The sequence below is a fragment of the Sardina pilchardus genome, chromosome 16, assembly GCF_963854185.1.
Source record: "Sardina pilchardus chromosome 16, fSarPil1.1, whole genome shotgun sequence".
In the NCBI taxonomy this organism is placed as follows: Eukaryota; Metazoa; Chordata; class Actinopteri; order Clupeiformes; family Clupeidae; genus Sardina; species Sardina pilchardus.
Genome location: NC_085009.1, coordinates 6,122,648 through 6,146,843, shown reverse-complemented (window position 1 = coordinate 6,146,843; position 24,196 = coordinate 6,122,648). Strand labels below are relative to the sequence as shown.

Here is a 24,196-nt window from a genome sequence, read left to right as displayed (position 1 = left end):
AAGTTCAATCAGTGAAACAAGTTTGAACATGTGGTTTAGAGCTACTTTCACTAATAAAAACATTTAAACATTTTGAGTTTGCTACTCCTAGGAAACATTGTGACGTGAACCACCCTTTGCAAGAAAAAGATCTTAGAAGACCTATAACAACATTGCTGATTTGCATAAAGCAGAAAAAGGCTACAATGCAATCTCAAAGAGTTTGCATATTCTTTTAACCACAGATCAACAAAATGCCATACAAGGACACAATTTAGTACTATGGGTGTGCTTAGGAGTGGGTAACCAGCCAAGAGGATACCAAACAAAGTGTTCACTTATTTTTTCCACTAGCACTATGAATATTTTACAGGGTATTATGGGGTACATTGTGTTTGTCTGTGCTAGTGATTTAGATGACAATCAGATTACATTTTAAGACCAATTAAAGCAAAAAAACCCAAAGAAACACCAAAAGGTTCACATCCAACATTTTTGTATTTTTAATATCAAAAGCTATATAAACCATATCGCATCTTAAGGACCCATCACCCTTTATTATGCCTATCCAGTGAGGCTAACGGTTTAAAAAGGTGAGGCTAAAATGGCGGAATAATAAAGACTCTTAATAATAAAGGTGAGCACAATTTTAAGTTAAAATTGATATTCTGGCTTTAACCTTAACCAACCCTGACATTAACACTCTATAAGCGCATGAGGGGAAACCGAGGAATTTCCCTTTTCCTCCCATTTGCTATTGTCATCATTTGCGGCTTTTATTGTATTTCCCATTGTTGCTTATGCAATTCCTCTTACTCCGGTCTTGGATAGCCTACTTTCCATCCTCTCCACTCCTCCGAGCCATCCAGGTCCCTCGGGGGAGAGACAAAAGAGCCACCAAAATAAAAAGGCTAATGTGTCTACCACGCGTTTGTTCCAGTACCTGAGTCGGCGCGACACGTTTTAAACGCATTAAAGCCCTTGAAGGTACCAGGTTCTCATGGTCGTCTTGCCAGACTGTGACAGAGTCGCGGCCCAGCCCCAGTGCCGCGTTTTCCAGGCCCTGCCTTAAAACACGTTGTCTCCGCTAAGCCAAAGTCCGAGAACCGTCCCCTCCTCCCCGTAGCTCTGATCTGTCCGGGCGGGTACCTGAGTTGTCGGAAAACTGAGGCTCTTCCCAGACGACGGCCGTCTCCGCGCCCGTCGCCTCCACAGTGGGTGGAGACCTGCACTTGTCAATCATCGGTGGCTCGGTGTCTGTGGAAAAGAGGATTTAATGGGATTTAGTCACTACCTGTCACGGTTGCACTTCACGGCATAACAATAACATTTCATTGTACGTTATGATCCCTTTCACATGTTTCTCTTTCCTCAGCCTTCATCACTACAGCCCTGGAAAAGGCACTTAAGACAGAGTTACTCCAGAGATGGACCTGCAATTGGTTTCTTTAAGTCACTTTGGATAAAAGCATCATCTAAACACATACAGAAAAAATGTAGCGAGGCAATTAGCTAATTGCACAACAATACGTCAACCTTTCCCCCTTTCTCTGCAGAGGCTACCTAGGAGTTTAACGGTCACACATGTTTGTCATCAGACAGCGATGGGCTGTGTCTTGAGTTGAACCCACCAATAACAGTGACTGTGAAAGAGCAGTTGGCCTTGTTCCCGGAGCGGTCAATGGCTGTGTAGGTCATCACCGCCGATCCGATGGGAAAGAGCTGATGCGAGTTCAAGACGGGCGTCACCTGGACCGTGACCTGCGGGGGTCAAAGGTGAACACGGCGTGAGTGTCAGCGCTGACGTGGAGAGCGGGGGAGGTGAGTTTAGGAGTCAACACACGTCGTCATCAACTCCAAATTAGATTATTCAGCCTGAGGCTTCTGCCAGCGGGACTTATGGGAATAATTCTGAAGAGGCTCCCTGAGGCTCAATGCGGTTATCTCATCATAAGACAAATATTGTTATGGGCCCGTCTGAGGCGAGATGACTACGGCAAAGCGGTCGAGGACTCACGTCGTCTCCGGAGCTGTCGCGCGCCGCCGGCTGGCTCCAGCTGACGTTCGCCAAGCCCTGGTGCTTTCCGGCCTCCGTGATCACATCCTCGGGGCACTCGATCCGCGGCGGCTCAGCATCTGAGGAGGAAGGCAAACGGGAAAACAAATGGAAGAACGGCACCACACGAAAGGAGAGAGGGGTGGCGGGGGGTTGGGTGGGAGGGGGGGCAGACACAAACAAAGTCAGCGAGGGACGAGAACTCAGAGGGACACCAATTTAGCGCAAAGTCGAGCGCGAGCAGCTTGTTATCGCCTGGGACTAGGCAGGGCGGCCGGGGGTGAGTCAGCGCCGGTCTTCAAAAAAGGCGACGGAGCTGGTCCCAATTAGCCTCGCCGCGCGGCGGCGCTTCAATAGCAACACTGCTGTTCTCAATTAGCCTGAAAGCGAAAACACTGGGCCAGAGTCAATGACACAATTAATGATCTCAGTGCTACGCCAATTACCCCAGTTCATCCTTGCACGAATGGAGAGCTTATGTGTTAGTCCCTGCTATGCACCTGTTTGGTTGTGCTGGAGACATTGATCCCCCGTGCTCCCTTTAAACAGCAGGCCTTACACGGTGTAGGCGCTTCCAGTAGTACATTTCAAAATGATAAGCAGACAGAAAACATTGTAATGAGCTTTAATTGCGCGGGCTGCTCAGCTTTTAAACCGCACCAAAGTCAATGAACCCCGTTTGTTCCATTTAACGAGCCAACTGAATGTAGGTGAGAGGGAGTGATCGTCATTGGCAGAACCTGTAGCTCATTCCTACCCCCTGCGGAGGCATCCTCATTCTTCGCGCGGCTCACGCCAGCTGAAACTGGCTGACAGAGACTCATCTGTTCCAATTATGTGCAGGATGCGAGCCACCCTGCTCCCAGCCCCTGCTCCCCACCACCTCCACCACCACCCCCCTCCACCCCCCTCCACCTACGCCCGTCCGCTACAGCATCTGCCACGGCAGAACAAAGCTCCGGCTGGCCGCCCGCTAATCAAACCCACCCGCGCCTTTTTCTCTCTCCCCCCATTAGGCGGGCGAAATACCTCTCCGCTGGAGTAATGGCGCTGACGAGAGAGCGCCTGGAAGGCCGTCAGCTGCGCGACTGCGTCTGTCTTCCTCCGCTCACTTTTCCCGTCGTAAAAAAAAACCCCAACCCGGTCGAGGTGCGCAGCGCAGGGCAGGCCGAGGGGAGCGCCGATGACGGGGGTTGACTTGACGGCGGAGCGCTGGACGACTCCGCGCGTCTGCATAGCTCGTCCGTTACATATTGCTTTATTGGTGTTAGTGTTTCCGTGCCTGTTTTCGGATGTTCCCCCACCCCCCACCCCAACCCCCACCCCTGTTTGGTTTAACGGCTTTCTTTTGTTTGTTGGAACCACTGAGGACTATGCGCCTGTTCCACTTGAAAAGTGTTTGGTAACTTGGGACTTCATAAACACGGAACATTGCTAATTCTGTGCATGTGTTCCCCGCACCCTCGTGCCCCGGGACTAACACAGACATGCATGTGTAAGCTACACACACCAACACACAGAGACACACACACACACACACACACACACACACGCTCATACTCACGCACACACGTCGTACCTACACATGCTGCTTTATGCAGGTTGGGACTCCACTCCCCAGTGGCTAGGCATCGCGCGGGCGAGTCGCCCTGGAGACGGTAACCCGGGCGACAGTTCAGTCGGCAGGAGGCCCCGCTCCTCAGCTCCCTCGATCCACAGGCAGGGGGCGACAGAAGGACATGTTTCTGTGGGACAATGACAGGGCACCTCACCTCTGAGAGAGGAGAGAAGAGAGGAGGAGAGGAATAGAGGAACGAGGGAAGAGGAGAGGAGAGGAGGGGAAAGGAGGAGGAAGAGAGGAGAGGGAGAACAGGAGAAGAGAGGAGAGAAGAGGAGAAGAGAGGGTGAGAAGAGAGCCGATAAGAGGATGACACAAACAGTGAAGTGATAAGATGAGACAAGAAAAGAGATAGGGGAAAGGTGGAGCGGAGAAGGAGAGCAGATAAGCAGCAGAGAGAGAGAGAAAGAGAGAGAGAGAGTGAGGGAGAGGGAGAGGCGGGTATATGGTTAAAATCCACAAGCGCACAGTGGCTATCCAGTTTGACTGACGCCAGATATAATTACACCAGCCTCTACTCTGATACTTGCAGTTACGAGAAATTATTTGTCAAAGCGTGACAAAAACACTCATTTCTGGCTGTAATGAGTTTTCTGGTCAGCAGGCCCGCTTCTTCCAGAGAAGCCGGCGACGATCCCTAAAGCTGTAAATTAGTGCGCAGCGAGCGCAAAAATGTCCACGGAAATGACATCTAAGAACAAAACCAACCACAAAACTGTTACTGGCATGGGCCTCGTGCATTCTTGGATGCACTTTAACTTAGAGAGAGAGAGAGAGAGAGAGAGAGAGAAGGGGGGGGGGGAGGAAAAATATCTTTGGAGTGGAAAAACGAATTTGAGTGGTGTTTGCGTCCTCTAAGAAATGAAATGAGGCAAGTAACGGGGATCTCTGACGAAAATGTGATAAAACATCTAAAACAGAGAGGGGGGCAATTACTCAGAAGCATGACAGAAAGACTGAGGAATGAGGAAGAGGCCGAGAGAAAGACAGACAGACAGAGAGAAAAAAGGAAAGAAAGAAAAGAGGAAAGAAAGACAGACAGAAAGAAAGAAAGAAAGAAAGAAAGGCATAGTTCAACAAAGAGAGAGTAGACTAGAGTTTAACAGAGAGGTGGCGAGAGAGAGAGCGAATGAAAGAGGGGATAGAAAACGAGAGAGGTAGGAAAGAGAGAGAGTGGTAGACGGAGGGAAAGTGCGAGAGTGAAAGTGAGAGAGCGCAGGCGGGGGGAACCCCTAAAACAACATAGCAGCCCGCAGTGGAGGGCATTAGGCATAATGACAGTGTAGCCGGCGTTCAGACATTCACACAAACAAACTGTAACTCAATCAGAGGCGCGGGGCCTGATGGGGCCGATAAACAGAGGCGGCGGGAAGAAGAGAGGAGAGAGGAGAAGAGGGGGAGGAGAGGAGGAGAGGGGGAGGGGGAGGGGAGGAGAGGGGGAGGAGAGGGGGAGAGGGGGAGGGGAGGAGAGGAGAGGGGAGGAGAGGAGAGAAGAAGAGGAGAGGAGAGGAGAGAGGAAGAGAGAAGAGGAGAAGAGGAGTTGACAGGAGAAGAGGAGAGGAGAGGAGACAAGAGGAGTGGAGAAGATGAGTAGAGAGGAGAGGAGAGGAGAGGAGAAGAGAGTAGAGTAGAATAGAGGAGAGGAGAGAAGACAAGAGGAGCGGAGAGGAAACGAGTAGAGGAGAGAAGAAGAGAGTAGAGTAGAGTAGAATAGAGGAGAGAAGACAAGAGGAGCGGAGAGGAAACGAGTAGAGAGGAGGGTCTGGACGCTCGGGCAGAGCATGCAGACGGCCGCTGCCGGACTCCAAACGTGGAGCGGTGACTCACAGGGGTGAGAAGAGGCAGAGCTGCCTGGAGTGTGAGCAAACACACACACACACACATGCAGACATATACAGTGTACACACAACACACGCGCAGACATATACAGTATAAACAAACACACACACACACGCACACACACACACATCAATGGAAAAAACACACTTAACACCCTCTGAATAAAGTCAACTGGGTGCTGGATCCTTACTGTGGCTTACTGTGGCGTAATTAATGTACAGTATAGAAAAAGGACAGCCCTTACACATCCTTTAAAAACACACACACACACACACACACACACACACACACACACACACACACACACACACACACACACACACACACACACACACACACACACACACACACACACACACACAGTGTGTATAGTATAGAAAAAGGACAGCCCTTACACATCCTTTAAAAACGTCTTCTTCTTCAAAGCCAAAGTGTGATATATTCATATCCATATAAACATAATAAACATACTTACACACACACAGAAACATGCAGACATACTGCATACAGTGCAGACACAGACACAGACACACACAGACACAGACACAGACACAGACACACACACACACACACACACACACACACACACACACACACACACACACACACACATCCCTATAAACATACTCAAACACAGGCACACATGTATGAGCACACTGCAGTCTGCATACCACACAACACACCCCACCACATTCAAGCATGTTAAGCTTGCACATAAACACACACACACACACACACACACACACACCCTAGTCTAGTGATGCACATATCCATATAAACATACTCACACACAAGCACACATGTGTGAGTACACTGTGGTCTGCATACCACACAACACACCACACCAGATTCAGGCATGTAAGCTTGCACATAAACACACACACACACACACACCTGCTATTAAAACTTTACTAGTTTAACGATACGTGAGAATAATATATATGTATATGTGTATGACGCATGAGGAGTATACAGTAAGTGTGTGTCTGTGTGTGTGTGTGTGTGTGTGTGTGTGTGTGTGTGTGTGTGTGTGTGTGCATGTGTGCTTGCACGCGTGCGCGTGTGTGTGAGATAGACACGGTGGCTCTTTGTTATGAGAGGACAGATATATTCTCTCTCTGGGGTGATGTAGTGTGGCTGAGCACAAATCCAGACCATATGTGCAACCACTGTGCCCCGCTAGCCCTGTGTGTGTGTGTGTGTGTGTGTGTGTGTGTGTGTGTGTGTGTGTTTGTGTGTGTGTGTGTGTGTGCGTGCGTGTGTGTGTGTGTGTGCGTGCACATGTGTGTGTTTGTGTGTGTGTGTGTGCGCACGTGTGTGTGTGTTTGTGTGTGTGTGTGTGTGTGTGCACGCGCGAGTGCATGTGTTTGTGTGTGAGTGTGTGTGCGTGCGCGTGTGTGCGTGTGTGTGTGTGTGAGGGGGACAAAAAGACCAAAAAAATCTGGAGCAAAGGACGTCAGCTACACGTCAACATGTGTTTGATGCGGCATGGCTTGGATGATGAATGTTACTTCATTCTGTATTTATTATGCATGGGCATATTTTTAACTCTGGGGCACAGCACGGGTCACCCTACTACACAAACAGTTTTAAAAACCTTTACTCAGTGACCAAGTCTCTTGAAATGTGCTCTGATCCAAATATAACAATGCTGAAACAATGTTATCTTGATTTATAGTAACTTTGCTCTGCACAAGTACACATATATGCAGATAAACTCTTATATACACATAGGGAACACAAAAGCCAACACGTACGTATATACAGTACAGACACACATGTTAAAACCACACAACCGCAGAGACACTGATAACGCTAAGATACATAACTGATGTATAAAAATAGCCTCACTTGGATGACTGGCTGACAACACACACACACACACACACACACACACGCGCGCACACACACACACACGCGCGCGCACACACACACACTCACACACACACACATTCAGACCCATGGATATATATACTGTATACATAAAGACTGAGTCACACACAGATACACATTTAAGAGAGACTTGCAGGCTTACCCACACACCGTGGCAGGGGCCCGTTCCACTGGGAGTTGCTCTGGCAGGTCAGCCTGGCGTTGCCCACCAGCCGGTAGCCCTTGGCACAGCGCACCTCACACTTCACCCTGTGGGGGATGCCACCCTCGGAGCAGTTCACCTGGCCATGGGGCGGGGCCGACAATTTAGGACATGAGCGCACTGCATTAAGCACACACACACACACACACACACACACAAGAAAACACACCATTAGGAAATCCTCAACACATACTGGAGAAAAGGCTGTTGATTCATGCATCCCTCATTCATGTGTGGATGACCTGGGTTCGAATCCTCCCCTCTGTAAGTGGCCTCTCCCTAAAACCCTTATCTTTATCTTTATCTGGATAACTTAAAGTTTCAGGTAACCTTAAAGGCCACTAATTATACATTGTAATACAATACTAATTACACAGTGTAATATGATACTTGACAGATTCAACGTAAACATTCAGAGGTCAGTTAGCCGGTGCCTGTTTCGTGTTAAGGCTCAGTTGTGACTGGCAGTGTCACATTGCATCCCTGAGAATAGTGTGGCGGTGGCAGCAGTAGCTACCAGCCACCGAGCCAGTGCACACACACATAGAGGGGCGTAGCAGCGGGCTTCCAAAAGAAGAAAGGAAACGAAAATGGGCGAAAGGCACCCGGCCGAGTCTGCGGCGAGGATTTCTGGGACCTGTAATTTCTTTCAAAACAGAGCACCCAGAATAGTGTTGATCCAACACGGCTTGGCCCGCTTAGGCTGAGGTCTCTCAAAGAGCACTTAGCGTCTCGGCTTTCATCGCCAGGGACGCACCGAAGCCCCAACCCCTCAGGCCGTCCAATGCGGGAGGTCCCACTACACTATGTGATGTAGCACGTGTGTGTGTGTGTGTGTCTGTGTGTCTGTGCACCTATTTTCTGTATGTGTGTGGTTGTGTGTCTCTGTATGTACAGTATGCGTAGAAGAGGAAGAAGGAGACTAAAGAGAGCAAGACAGAGCAAGAGAGAGGGTCATATTAGCATATTAGCTTACAGCTAGTACTGGACAGTGGTCTGTCAGTTTTTCCATTTGCCTCCATGCAGACCTCTTGCTTAACACATGCAGTCAATCCGCAGCGGCCATTATTGACACGCAAGGATACATTTACGAGCGTCCCGCCAGCTAAGCCTAAACCGCTAGCTGATGGACAGGTGAATATTAGCACATTAACCATTTTAATGGCGCTGAAAACACATTAGCCAAAACTAAAAGGTCAGGCATCTCTGAGCTCTCTGAAAACGCTTCTAGTCACGCAGTAATGAATGAAACGTCCATAAAAAGGCAACATGTTCTCATCAAAAACAACAGTGATTAGAGAGGAGAGAACAAAAGGAAAAACTACAAAGAGTGAAAGAGTGAAAAAGAGAAAAAAAAGAAAGAAAAAAAAGAAAAAGTGCCTAAACAGATGGAGGGAAAGACAATAGGGAGGGGAACGGCAGAGACAGACTCCACGAAGACACGCGTGCCAAAAGCGGTTGAAGTCCAAAAGGCCATCCTGACTGAGCGCGCTCCGTGGACTGGACTGGACTGGACGCCTTCCCTCCCTCCCTCCGTCCGCACTGTCTGCTTGCTTACTCACCCCTGCAGCTGGCCTCCGCCCCTGACCAGGTGCCGTCGGGCTGGCACAGACGGATGCCGCTGCCCTGCAGCTCGAAGCCGGGCTTGCAGCGCACGCCACAGGCGGCGTTGAAGTGGTTATTACACAAGCCCTGAATGAAGAAGCCATTTTCTGGCGGCAACAGCTCTGGACAGTGAACCACTAGGGAAGGGGAGGAGAGAGAGAGAAAAATACACACACAGAGAGAGAGAGAGAGAGAGAGAGAGAGAGAGAGAGAGAGAGAGAGAGCAGAGAATAAAAAGGGTCAGTCAGGACAAGGACAAACGAGTGACACCAAAGCCAAGTATCATTTATTAGTCCAAGGATAAAGCTGAGAAACATCCCATAGGTGTCGTAAATTAATTTGCTTGGACTGTAAGCACTGGAATAATAAAGATCTTAGCCCTGGACCCAGTTCTAAAACTATACTCCCCCACAACTCAATTGTTCATGCTGTTAGCAAGGCTGATATCTTCCATAGTATCATTCCCAGAGACACCATGAGGTAGTATTCAAGTACATAAATTTGCATTGAGATTTCCATTAGATAAGTGGAAACTAAAATGGACTAAACATGAGTAACTAAATCCTTAGTGTGTCCATGAATCGGTAAGAGTGCCAGTGTTCCTGCTTGATAACAGCTGGCATAAGGCCAGGACACGGTATCCTATCCTAAATCTGAGATGGCTAATTCTTTACAGGTGTCTTTTCTGTTTCCCAGTAACATGTTGGCTTCACAATATATTTGAGATTTTTCATGGCTTTAGTATTGCATGAGAACGGTGAACAGTTTAACTATTAAGTTACCTTCACAGGTCTTGCCTGAAGCTTTGTAGCCCTCCTGGCATACGCAGTCGCTTACGGCAGTGCTGCCTGGTTGGGATGTGTGGTGTTGGTGTGGGCAAGAGATACAGGTGCTTAGGCCTCCAGGTGCTGCTTCTGGCTTGTAGGTCCCAGATGGACAGGCTGGAAGACAAAACAAAGATACAACTATTCACCATGATGACACAGTGTACATTTAAATACTGAGTAAGACTGATAGAGTTTGATAGAGTGATTTGAGAATTGTGCCCAAACAAGGGAGGTGGTCCATTCATGCCAGTGGTAATGAAAAAAAAATGAAACGTCATCTTGTCTCAAGTGGTGTCAGTTTGAAGAACGCCAACAAGACCACCGCTTGTAAGACCAACTTGTATGCGCCGCTTCTCATGAAAGATATTCCTCTGAACAGACACACAACTCATTTACAGTAGCCTAGGTAAGTCTCAGTTGTTCCATGTTGTGTTGCCAATAACATAGTTATTTTCAAAGTTCGTTATTTGCCACTGTGGATATTAGCATTATTTAGCTATGGCAGTTAATGTGCTACATCGGTGTTAGCAGCACGTTTGTTTGCGCGCAACTCGCAAATTAAAGGTATCAAAGAGGATAAAGAGTTATCCGATAGCTCAAAACATTTAGGCTAAACGTCTGGCCTAATTTTGGAGTACCTGGTGATTTCCCTGCCTTGGCTTGCTGTCTTTCGTCAAGTCTACACATTTGCATGTTCAGTCGGCTACTGAACCAAAGAGATGCTTCTATCATTTAGGTTCTTCATTGTGACCGTTTAGTCTTGGCCACTCCATTCTGGCGCCATCTGTAACGCAGGAATTTTGGCCTCATCCTGGTCAGCTGAGGAGTTCAGTATTGACCATGCACACAGACTGACCCAATAACTAATCACACAAGAGTGTTGATATGGCAGTCAGAACAAACATCAGTTTAGAACACGAAAATAACTGCATGGACATGGTCATTTAGTTGAATGTGATGCGTACTGATTGAGGGCTTGCTTGCATGCCTTGCCTTAGGTATATAATAAGGGGCTCTACACTAACTTTTTGGCATGACAGTTAGAAGTAGGCTACTGCGTGATAAATTAATATTGGAAACTATTACTGGTGTGAACTTCAAAGCAGTATCCAAGACTCAAGCCTTCATCATATAGGTGTGAAATTTCACCATGGTTTCTATCTCTCAATCTATCGAACACTCTATCTCTCTCTGTCTCATTTTTAAAGAGTCAGGCCATTGCTGGGGGAAAACATTCCCAGCGTGCCAAGGCGCTCTCACTCGCCAACCAAACACACCAGGGTCAGCCAGGCGTAGGTAACCGCCCGTAAAGCAGCATGGCACGAAAATAGTCCTGGTACCCACATCAAACGGGGCCTGCCCTTGCCCTTGGCTCAAATAGAGCACTGGCAACGACCTTGATGCTTAATCCGATAACCTAAATGCTCTGGTGGACCAGTCACCATCTGGCTACACTTGTTGCTTGTCACAAAAGTTTACGTAGCAAAGTTGTGAAGGCAGTTCACATTAAACATCGTCCTCTCTCACATTCCCCCTTTCCAGGACCTCTGAAATGGAATCCCTTCATTTTTAATGGCTTCATTTTAAAGTTTACAGGAAGCCCAGATATTTTTATGCGAATAATATTACGCTTGTAGCGAAACAGTGGAAATAGTGTATTAGATGGGATTTTCATCTCTGGAAACTTTTTTTTTTTTTTAAAGATGGCTGGTTTAAATGGTCAGAGACTGGCTCCTTCACCTAGCTGAAAGCTACCACACTAGAACAAATTTAAAGACCACCATTTCACTGTCCACGTCCCCTATGCATATGCTGTGAAACAACAAGCATGACTTATTGATAAGAACAAGGCCAACATAAAACAACCACCACAACATTTCTTTTTAAAGAAACAACACAGGAAAGTGCGCAGCTGGAAGAGAGTTCGGGAAAAGTTTGGATAGCCACCACACCTGAGATGCATAAAAAAAACATAACTTTCAGACAGACCTTTCAAATAGCTGAGCCAAAGTAAGCACTGCAAAGTCTGGTCTTGCCTCTCTAAACAAATAACTGAGAACATTAATGTGTTGCTTTCAGAGAAACTGGATATGTTTGAGCTTGCATCTGTGCTTGTGTGTGTGCGTATGTCTTGTTAGTGCTTGGACAGGAGTAATTTTTCCACTTTGAAAACCGTGTTTTCAAACCCCAAAGAATTTTTGTACGCCTGAATTAACTACAGCATGGTGACTTGTAAACAGCTACTGATTCAACACCTAATTTTGAAGGAAGGCCAACTTTGCACATATATGGGGGGTATTTTTGAGACAAATTATTCACTCTCGGATTTAATTCAGGCTTATTTTTCTATGGCTTAGTGCAGATTTCTTTCAGATGGTCTTGCTACCAGATGATCCATAATAAGGCAGCATAGATCCAAAGAATGCATCAGTGCGTGAGCAAAAAAACTAATTGAGGGGGATCGCTGCTGGCCAGCTGTGTGTCACATAACTCTGGGGTAATGAGCTTCAAACCCTTTTCCTCCCGGAAACCCACAGAGGAGAGAGGGAGAGAAATAGAGAGAGAGAAGGAGGAGGGGAAAGATATTTAGAGAACTCTGTAGAGTGACACTAATGTATTTCTCTGTACGTTGAATTCAGCCATTTCAAATTAGCACATACACTCTAGGGTGCTTTTCTACTGTTTGGCCCATGAAGCTTTGCATGGTGATAATGAGATGAGTTTCCCTGAGTCACACCGTGGCGAAATGGACATGGGCATGGATGGCATACCAGCTGCATTCTGCCCAGACGCCTCTTTAAATTCCGATTTGCCCAGCAAGTCTCATCAAGATGACTGGCACTGACATATCTCTTCAATTCAAGACAGCATTCCAGAAAATGTGTGCTTGTGTTTTTCTTTTGCACCCAGAGTGCTTCACACATGGCTCAGTAAACTCTAATCCGTGCCAGAGATCAGTAATCACAACACTTCTGCAGGGTTGCCAAAAGGCAATGTGCATGATGGCCAAATGGGTTTCTTTCATCCACAATCCACCTTCCATGCTTTCCGGCTTTCTGTTTTCTTTTTTTTTTTTTTTTTTTTTAGATTATTTTTTGGGGCTTTTTATGCCTTTTAATTGGACAGGACAGTAGAGAGTATGACAGGAAACGAGCAGGAGAGAGAGTAGGGGTGGGATCCGGAAAGGACCACGGGGCGGGAATCGAACCCGGGTCGCCGGTGTGCGGTGCAGGTGCCCCAGCCAGTCGCGCCACGGCTGGGGCCGGCATTCTGTTTTCTAAGCATCGATAAAAGTGAGTCCTGCAGAAAACAAACCACACATCTGCTCTGTTCCTTTGAGTGAATCTTCAATCCAATATGACAGTGTAGCTGACGCAAAACAAGACTCCAAACAACCTCATCAGTATTTTACTATGGCTTCCATAATAATGTAGCCTAGTTGTGTTCACATAAAACTAAACAGAGCAATGTATACAGTGCTTAGTACTGCAGTAGTCTACAGTATATGTTGTCTAGTCTACAGTATATGTCACAAGATCTTGACATTCAATTAATGTTGTATAATTCCATGTGGTATAGGCTGTCTAAGTGATGATCAGTGCCTAGCTTGTTTTATGATTTCACGTTACTTTTGGGCTTTTAAAGTATAAAGCACTGGAGAAAAATGAAAAGGACCTCCAAGAGCAAACTCATATTCAAGTCACAACTCTTTAATTATTCTTTTAAGAAGCTAAACTAGAGTCAGAATGCGGAAGCAAGCTAATTCTAGAGAGCAACCGCAGCAGTGGTCACCAGGCCTTGTAAGGATTCCTCTGGACACTTTTATATTCCAGAGTTTGTTAGCGAGGGCAGGAACAAACAACCTCATCACGCACAGTCACCCTTCCGCTCATGGCTAACCAGCAACTACCCACCAGACCGCACCACAGTATGACTTGACATGCCATCGGTTAGCGTGAGCTGAAACAGAGGCTGTCCACGAGCGGTCAGAGAATAAACAACCCCGACACCGAAAACAGGAACTAAGTCATCCTCATCTGGTTGCCTTGGGCAATTTTTCTTCTTTCTTGTTAGTGTCTTTGGCATTGTTTTGAGCTTCTACAAAGTAACCCCATGGGGGAAGATGGCTTACAAATTACACAGGAGTTGTAACCCACATTTCAAAGAGATAAATTGTTAAAAAGAAGAAGCAAGGGCACCATCGCCATTCCCATCCCTCAAAGCACTGTCACACACTAATCCGGAGGCCCAGGCTATAGCAGCACAGCAATAAAAAAAACACAACAACACTACCTCAAACATGCAAAGGACACCTTGTATCACAAAGGCAATACATTATAGCAGTCAGAGAGGTTTATGGGTCGGCCGAGACTATAAATTAAGATCCTATGTACGCGCAGCGCACCTATCCTCCAGATGCTCCTCTGAGGATGCTCTGAACAAGCAACACATTCTAGCCCTCGTAGTCCTTGTGTGAAAGTGAGGCACAAGGTTTTTGCAGTTTTTTCCCAGGTTGAGCTACTTTGTGGTTTCTGGTGCTGCTGTGCTGTTGCATTGCTTCCCAAAAACAACACACTCTCTCTCTCTCACACACACACACACACACCTTCGCTTTTTATGGCTTGGCTTCTTGGGGCATTTTTTCTATAACCACTCCATTTGACAGACCTAGCAGCGAAGGCATCGAAAAACAACGCTAAACAGACAGAAAGCCAGGAACAAAAAAACCCTCAGAAATGCATATTCCTCATCCTCCCCTTTCCTCTAGACACCAATTCTCCTCACTGCAAGGCCCCAGAGCAGTAATTCCTCTCACTCCATCTTCCCCCTTCCAAGGAACATTATAGTTCAAGAGGTTTGTGAACAAGTAAAAGGAGGGGGCTGTGTGTGGGTGTGAGTGTGTAGGGAGGGTAGAAGGGATTTCGAGGGTCAAGGATCCAACCTATGTCCACTGTGAGAGATGGAGGGCCCCTACAAGACAAGACTGTTGGATTGCCCCCCTGAACCCCTACAGTCCAATTCTTCTTTTCCATCTGAGCAGTTTCTGGCTTCCTGATCTTACGCCTCCAACCCCAGTGCTACTGGGTGGTGTGTGTATGTGTGTGTGTGTGTGTGTGTGTGTGCCCCTAGGCCCTAACCCTCCTTTCACACACTTCATCACCCAGGCAGAGACTAATGTAAACACAACACCTCTACAGGGAGGACTGAAGAAAGAAACTGCCTGAGAGAGAGAGAGGGAGAGAGAGAAACTGAGACTGTCATAGAGAGAGTGAAATGATGGACGGCAGGTCTCATTGACTTTATCAGTGTGACTGTGAATATGACCGACATTCAATGAGGGAATGCAAAGAAACGAGGAAAATGTTTAGAGTGGAGAATGAAAAGCTGTAGAAGAGCACAAAAAAAATCCCTCCAAAAATAGAACGAAATGAATAACCGAAGAGGTCAGTGGAGCTACTGATCAGGAAGTGCTTAGCATCTGATGTCTGAAACAGATGGTGAGGTTTGTCCAGAGTGGGTCGAATGTGCAACTCGGCAAACAAGGGAAGGAGCGATTCATAGCAGAAGTGCAAAGAACGAAAATTTTCTTTTCTGCATACTTGTTCTTGAGGTCTTTTTTAGTAGAACCCAGGGACCAAATCAGAGTGGATTTAACAACCAGTTCATTAAGTATTAGGCTATGTCTACGCACTATTGCGTTTTCATTTTAAAATGTTCTTTCATTATATGTTCTCCAGCCACACGCTTATTTGCAGTTTACGAATCTTGTCCGCATTGGACACCTAGACAGTAGGAGGCGACACCAGAGGTCCAGATCACATGACCTTGGATTCAGGAGCTCAATAAACCCTGTAGTGTAGATGAATAGTGAAAACTTAACAAAATTGTTTCATATTCAAATAAAAATGGAAAAGTGTGGATATAGCCTCAGAGAAGACATTTCCATACAGCACCCTTGTTCTTTAAGACCTTTTTGGTTGACCCCAGAAACCGAATCGTAGTGGATTTAATGGGGGGGGCGGATAATGGGGGGTTTTAGGGAGTGCAATGGCCAGTTTATACTGCTCCATAAACTAGGTCCTCCTTTTATGGCCAAAGCTGGTTAAGATGGGGAGCTACAGAAGGGCTACTGAGGAGAAAGAGGAGATGATGGGGAGGGAGGGAGTGTGGATCGGAGGTGGAGAAAGAGGGAGAGGAAGGAAGGAAGCAAGGAGGGAGGAAGGGAGAAAAGGCAGAGAAGGAGGGTGTTAATGATACTGTGAACTTCAGCTTGACGCTACCGCCTCATTTCATGAGCGCTCGTTTTGTCACACCCACCTGCCGGGGAACCCTAATTATGCCGGTTTATGGTCACATGCACACTCTCCTCTTGTAAGCAATGGGTCTATTTATGACAAAAAGTAACAGTTTACTGGATTACACCGCGTCCATGACCTACAAATGCTGCTCCTTATTTTTACAGCCATTAATTAACAGAGTTTTACTGTGTTGTGGTGTGCTGTGAAATTTTCTCTATGCTGTGTCACTAACAATGGCTGTCATTTACCGTGTTCAAAGGCTTCTATTAAAGTTGCAAAGTGTCTGACTTTTGCCAGCTGAAAAATCAAAAACTCTTTCTCGACCACAAATCTTTATCCGATCCCACGCGAGAGATGGCGATCAACATCCCCCCCCCCTGTGACTCGTTCTCCAGCCATCCACAGAGAATGTGAGGCATTCAATCCCTCCTGCCAAAATGTCTTGGATCGATGTGGTGCTGAGCAATTCGCAACAGTTCTTATTTTGAAAAGGAAGTCCATCGCAGCAGGGTTTTGACTTGTGTTGGAGATCAGCATTCAAGCTTTGCTTGAGAGAAGCGCCACTCTCCGAGAGGGTGTACACCATCTCAGCAGGACTCGCGGCAGTTACATGGCCGCTTTGCCACAGTTGCCAGAGCAACTCATTGCCGGGAGAAATTATAAACATGGTGTTTAGCATTTAGCTTGCACTGGCCAGCTGTGCCAAAGTCTGACCAATAGTCAGTGTCCGAGATTCAAATAAATGTTTGGGCCACTTGCCCAGAAGATTGATAGTTTTACAGACAAAAGTTGTCATCATTAAAACAATCAGGGGCCGGTTTCCCGAAGCCTTCTTAACGCTACGTAGTTCGTAACCTCTATCTTAAGCTCTACCTTAAGTACCTCACGCATTTCCCGAAAGCTTCTTTGCTACGAATGTCTTTCGCACGTCGTTCGTTGGTAAGAGTGGTCTGGAGCACTCTTAGATCTCTCTTAGCTCAGCAATGTTTCGACTCACGACGCTAGTCGCCGCCACTGTACCCTACAGCAATTTCCGTTACGCATGCAACTCATATGATACAAAATCACTATTTTGGTTCGCCAATGATTTTATGTAAGTATGCTAATTTAGAAAATAGTTTCTGGAAATGTTTTCATACAAATATGAAACGTGCACGCATTTGAAAATAATTAAAAGCGCTTTATTCTTTGCTTCCCCCCACCGTCCTACAATGTTTAGGCCTAATGTGAGGGCTTGCTGTCATGTTTAATGTTAACCAAAGGCACACAATACTGAATGAGGATGTTGGTCAATCAGCTGTGATTAAAAAAAAGTCTACATAGCCTATTTCAACTAGAAAAGCACAAACCTCCCCCAAGCAAACACACGCCTCCTGCATCCAGACGGTGATACGAATCACTCACAAAATTAAATAGTTTCTTCCTTGGGTCATTTCAGATCTTCCCTGGAAATTTAATCGAAATCCATCTTTAACTTTTAGAGTTAGCCTATCTTGCAAACAAACAGACATACATACAAACAAACAAACAAACTAGAAAAGCACTCAGAGAGCGCAGACCTCTGCTTTCAAACATGAAGCGTTCGAATCTTTTTATCCATGCGGGAAACAAACTAACACACCAACAAACAAACCCAGATGAAAACATAACCTACTTGGCGGACGTAGATCATTTAATTTCTAGACTACTTTTTTATCATTGTGTGCTAATAAGTTCATCCACGTTGAAGTTGCGTGAATGTTATGGGGGCGATAGGCTATTATAAGCAATGTTTTTTGGTGCAAAGAACGCATTCATAAGACTGTCAAGCCTCCGCGTGAAATAAAAAATCGATTTCTGAGCAATCGATGTCACCTAATTCAGCACCTTCTTGGTGGACAGTGCCTTATACGTCGGACGTAAGGAGCGTTTCGTAAGAAGACTCCTAAGTGATAGTTCGGGAACCACGACTATAAAGGTAAACAACTTTGGTAAGTTATACCTTTGGAGTCTTCGTAGCTCGCTAAGAGTGAACGTTATCGGGAAACCGGCCCCTGAGCAATATTTCTGATATTTCATTGTTTCTATTAACTTGTCAAAAAACAATGTTTTATGAATGCTGACACCAGTTTTCAGCACACCACCTAACAGAAATACCAGGTCACAAACAACAAAATACTACCAGCAGTGCTTATTTGAGAAGAATGGCTTGATTATATAACATTTCATCCTTTTTGGCCAGTGAGGGTCTCTCTTTTTCACTCAGAGCATAAATGTTCTCAGCAGGCCACTGCAGTGCTGTGTTCCTCATTGTAGCCTACACTCCATGACTTCATCCTGGCTTCGAGCAGTAGGAATGGACCATGGTCCAGCCTACATTATAAATCTACGAGATCAAATGGCATATCCTATGGGGACAAGTCAAGTCAAGTCAAGTCATTTTTATTTATAAAGCGCATTTTTTGTGAGCACATAATGCACACCCAAAGCGCTACAGACAAACAAAGAACAAAATGCTAGACGGAGTGGCGTATTCGCCAGCGTACCCGTACACAAACATTTAGACAGGAAACACAGATGAACAAACGCTTCACATAGACAACAAAACACTCAATAAGTCCAAAGGCAATGTTGGCACTTTGTGAACATGAACACAACGAGTCCTTCACCAGTCCCACCAAGGCTGTTAGACCCGAAGACAGCTGCTCCGAAACAGATCGTTTGACCCGAGCAGCCTCTCTATCCTGGCCAACGCAGCAATCCAGCCGGCTAGCATGTTAGTCCCACTGCACACATCCTCATCCAGAACGCTGGTGGTCATCAAAGCAGGCAGCCTGGTAGCTCCTCGGTCAAGATGCTGTCCCGATTGAAGTTTCAGGGCCAGAAGTTGGGAAGGCCGCCCTCGTAGTGCACTCAGAATGCCGTTGAGGCCCTGGAGGCTGCCTCAAGTCTTTTTATGCAGAAACAATGGGAGTGAGAGTCGGTGTGCGTAATTGCTGAGGACAGGGGAAGGGAAACGCTGGCGGTTCTCTGCTTGTCTTCGTGTTTTGGATCTGCGTGAGCTGTCCAGGCTAGTCTCCATGATGGACTGTGTCTCAGAAGTTCTAAGTAATGGATTGCAGTGTCAGGTCCATGGAGCATTTCTTTGTTATGCCTGACTGCAGTCCGAGTACATTTCTCCTGGACGCTGAAGACCAGATTGGGGGTCTCAACCGGGGTAAATTGGAGGAAGATAAAATGGTAGATGTATGTGTGTGGGAGGATAAAAAACACATGTTGTTGCGACACCCCCCCCCTCACCCCATTTCTCCTCAGGCTCCCATGGCCAACATTTCCCAGATTCCTCTCCTGCTGTCCTTTTTTATAAATGTCTCAGATTTATGCCGGTCTCAAGGTTTCCGTGTGGAATCTGGGACATCCGGGTGAGAGCAAATATTTACAGTCTGTTCGCTGAGGAAATAAATCCAGCAGCCCCGTAACACCCCCAACCCCCGGCACACTTGCAGTTCATCAGTGACCTATAACCCCCGAAGCCTACGATTAAGGTCCAGCTGGCATGCGTCAACCCTGACCGTTGGTGCAATCCACAGAGGTGACATTGACCCTTAGGTGAACGTGTAATGCACGAGTAATAAAGACCTCCTGTTTTGATTTGTAGAACACTGGGCAATTGAACCATCGAGCAGTGACTCCAACCCATCAACCCCCCCCCCCCCCATATTACCCCACTTGCTCCGGGAGCTGACACAGAACACAATACTAGAGTGCAAACCTGACAAGTAAATAAACAGAGCACATGTAGTTAACATAGACCAGGAGCTGTTCTACCACTTTCATGGTGATAATGCCAAAGAGGGCAAGAAGGCAGCAAGAGGCAAACAGCCCTTTTCCCTCCCCCTCTTGGACCCCCACATCCTGCTCTGTGTGTCCGATAGCTGGGGGGCTGTTGTCATCTACCAGGGATCTAATGTTCTTCCTCTTCTGGTCATTTTGCAGACAGTGTGGGTGCATGTCCATATACTGCAGGCTACTGGAATGTGCTTTGCTTCTGCACGTAACCACAGAATCTTAGAGCCTTTGCGGAAGATGCCTGTAATAAACAGCTCTGCCTGTGGATTGGGGAAAAGTGTTATGCTTAAACAGAGAGTTTTGCACAGATGGTGTGTAGTGCATGTCGAGACAGTACACCAAGCGCAGAGTCTCTCACTTTTCATACAAATACCTGTCTCTTGCACAGGACTGGACCTTGACCTCAGCAGTGATCTGTAACGGTGTATTTATGCGACACCAAAGTGCTACAATGGCAAAACTCCCTCCAGAACGCCGTAACAGCACATTATTCCAGTAAATCCAGTGCCACTTGACCCACGTTTGTTAACCATGATGGGTGGCATGGCGCAGAAGCCGAAGAGAATATTCCAGATTGTCTCCAGGCGGTAGAGAGGCTCAGGAAGCTCTTGCATCGTTTTTCCTCGACAGAGCCAGGACCCTGGGGCCTGTTGTCTGCTCTCTGTTGCTAATTATCAAATTGTGCAGTAATTCATACTGAGATGGCTGGCTGTCTCAACACAACATCTGATCATAATTTGAGGAAGTGTTTACAGTTTCTGTCTCGAAACCATGTCCAGAGGAAGAGACCGTCTGAGAGGAAGATAAAGACAGGAAGTGAGGAGTTGTGAGAGTCGGACCGTGGGTGTCAATCACCGTCTCGCTGCCGACTGCTGTCCCTCTCTCTCTCTCGACCCCTTCCTGTCAATAGATAGGGTGAGCCGTCTGCCATTATGGGTCTTGCTCAGAGCCTGTCTCCATTTGTTTGTTTGCCTCACTGCATGCCTCTGCTTTCCAATAACCACAGAGCCCACAATACCGTCTACAAACCCACATGATTAATTATCTGGCAGCTATGTTGGCAGGCGATGCAGTGTGGGTCTCCTCGCACCAGGGACTGTTATCGGGTTCCTGTTTGGCTGTGCTGGGCCCATTTGATGATGTGGTGCCAGTGGGGTTGTTTAAGGGTTATCCAGGCCGGGGCCAATCTTGACTCTCCTCCCCTTTCTCTCCCTGAAGTTACCAGAAGAGAGGGGCTACCATTTCCACTTCTGGATGGGGACCAGCGTGTCTTTGGTTTCGTAGTGCGTGCGAGAAACCCCAGGACCACTCGTTTGAGTGAAATTGCTGTAATGAAAACCGCAATCTCAAGCATGCCAATAGGGGTTTATTAGTCAGAACGACATAAGACGTTTTTGTTTTTACCCTCTGTTGATTTCTCTATAGACCATAGCAGTGGAGTAGATGCGTGATGGAACTGGAGTATTTGTGGATACTTTAGAGGTTTTCTGGTATTCATGTTTGTGTGTTTGGGAAAGAAAAGGGCAGTTTAGTGAGAGCTGTCTGGGTCTTAGCATACACAAACACCATCACCACTGGTGAAGACACTGCTGCAAAAACACACAGCTTCACCCCCCAACATATTCCAATGTATCCTCAGTTTGCTTTCTTAATAAGGTCCATTGTTTGCTTTCTTAATGACCTCCACATGAACCTTCAGCGAGGTGAATCATGGACATAGCAATTAGTTCCTTTGCTTACATCATGGGACCAGCACTATTCCCTGTACGGTGATATTAGCTTTACAAAATAAAATAAAGCAGTGGTTCAGTCCAGCATAATTCTTCAATTTTGAGCATTCTGTATAGCTATCTTCTGTTATGAATTAATTGAATATCAGTTTCAAAATTCATTCACTATTCAAAAGCACAGCAAAAGCTTTAGACCTACTTTTTGCGAACATCGGCTTATCTTCTTGGCTAAATTACAACACAAGACCCAAAAATCCTGAGGCAAGCCTGAAGGCTGATTTGTGCTTCTGCGTGGACTCCACACAATGACTACTGTGTTGCCTTGACGCCAGCGTGACTCTTTCAAAGTTCTGTGTCTGCATCGCTCACACAACACCGGAACGGTAGTCAGAATGGCAAAATGCATAGACTCTATGGAGTAGACTGCCGTGCTGAAATATCAATTTTATTTGTTTGGCCTTTTCTTGCTTAGATTTTGTAAAACTTAGACACAGTGTATTCCAATAACCTAGTTATAACCAGAAAATAAGTCTGATGTTATTTGCGAAGTGTCTGGCAGCAATTTTATGTTATGTTAGCAAGTGAATTTGCTCATGACTGCCCACAAAGTACTGCTTGTGTTGATTTCAAACATCGACCAATCACAGTCCTGGCGGTCTGCATTGCCTCTACACAAGATTAGAATTTTTTGGAGGTGCGTGTCGAATGACAGTGGAGGGCTCCGAGGGCGTACAAAGGGGGCAAAGGGGGCAGAAGCGTTAATCAGCCTACATGGTCATAAATTCATGTTATTGCAGCATAATAAAATCACACTGCAAGTAAGCACTTTGAATAAATCAGCATAAATGTCATGATGTTGCTGTGGCAGTTGCAGTGCGTCACCTGTGCACTCGTGCTGCAGTCCTTTCCCGTAGTGGCCTTTCTCACAGACGCAGTCGTACTGGCCCGTGTTTGTGCCACACCTGCAGCTGGCCATCAAGTCGCAGCAGTCGTGACCGGCCTCACACAGCGACGAGCAGCGAGACAGGTCCTCCTGGATGTACCCTCCAGTGGGCAAGTCTGTGGAGAAGAGAGAGAAAGACAGGATGATTAGGAGGAGGATATGACGGAGATGTTGATGATGAAGACGTTGATTATGATGATGTTAGTGGTCATGATGAGATTGTGCGTCATTTGTCTACTTGGGGAAGTTTGGAGTATAGAACTGCATTTTTGTCTGAGGGAAAGACGTATTCGCTTTTAATTCAGTCTGCCGATTGTAAGGAGTAATCATCCAAAACACATCCATTTGGACACAAAACTGAGTTTGCAAGCAGTCCAATTGCAATTGCACTTTGATTGCAACCATTGCCAAGCTTATGTTATTGCACGCTTGAAGGCCAAGGTCATCAGTTCATCTCTGTGTAGTGCAGATACACAAATAATGATCAAATATATACTGGTGTTGGTGTAATGTAAGTGGTTTGGATACAGCAGCTTGCTAAATGTAAATGAGATGGGGCCAGAGTTCTACATCGCTGGTTTCCACTTGAGTAATGAGCTCAACTCAAATGGCCTTCGAGGACCCTCTAGACCTCATAAGCCAGGGTGATTTGGAAGAGCAAGCTTTTGTGAAAGCTGCCCTGGATAAGCTCGTCTGCCTCGGTACGAAATAATAACAATGGTGGAGGATGGAGAAAAAGGGGGAGAGAGAGAGAGAGAGAGAGGGAGGCGACGTAGGCTGAGTGGGGGTTGTGTTGGCGTGAGCGTCTGTGTTTCCCTGTTGTTGCTTTGTTGTGCGATCACAGTCCAGATGTTTGCACACATGGCTGGGGCTCAGGGCTTGGCAGCGCTCGGGGACGGCTTGGACAGCAGCTATCTCCGTGACACACGGCAGGGCTGATAGGGCTCCCGAGCACCCTCGCCTCGAGCTCGGCCAGACTGTCTCCCCGAGCCGTCTGCGGGATATGATGGATTTATCCCAGACCTTAACAGCTTTGGTTAAATGTGAGTGAGTGTGGGTGTGGGTGTTTTTCTTTTAATGGGGGAGAATACAAATGTGGTGATTTGAGCACTACTCCTTTGAGAGATGAGAGCCGCTCTCAGGAGAACATCTTTTGCGGTAGTGGTGAAGGGATGCAGTGGCAGCCGTGGTGAGGTGATGGAACTCAGAGGGCTTTAGAGGTGAAGGCTTGAGGCAAGAGAAGTGACTGTGGTCAGAAACCAAGGGCAATTGACATCAGAGTGGACTGCAACCACAAATGTGCAGCTGAATAGCCAATGAGGCTGTTTTCTTTTCACTCACACTAGAGAGCAGACAGTCTACCCAAACTAGTAAAGG

General features: G+C 46.6%; 1 protein-coding gene across 4 annotated transcripts in view; it reads right to left on the bottom strand.

Moving 5' to 3' along the window:
* The window catches only part of svep1 (sushi, von Willebrand factor type A, EGF and pentraxin domain containing 1), an 87,316-nt gene that overhangs the window by 45,849 nt on the left and 17,271 nt on the right, over window positions 1-24,196 (bottom strand). For 3 of the 4 annotated variants that reach the window (XM_062517209.1, XM_062517210.1, XM_062517208.1), the window contains exons 3-10: window positions 22,759-22,935; window positions 9,975-10,133; window positions 9,150-9,329; window positions 7,528-7,707; window positions 3,615-3,809; window positions 1,997-2,115; window positions 1,611-1,740; window positions 1,129-1,236 (exon numbers count right to left, since the gene is read on the bottom strand). In XM_062517209.1, coding sequence (XP_062373193.1) covers window positions 1,129-1,236; window positions 1,611-1,740; window positions 1,997-2,115; window positions 3,615-3,809; window positions 7,528-7,707; window positions 9,150-9,329; window positions 9,975-10,133; window positions 22,759-22,935 — 1,248 coding nt within the window. Of the gene's footprint in view, window positions 1-1,128; window positions 1,237-1,610; window positions 1,741-1,996; window positions 2,116-3,614; window positions 3,810-7,527; window positions 7,708-9,149; window positions 9,330-9,974; window positions 10,134-22,758; window positions 22,936-24,196 lie in introns of those variants that run through there. The other variant, XM_062517211.1, reaches the window with a different exon arrangement.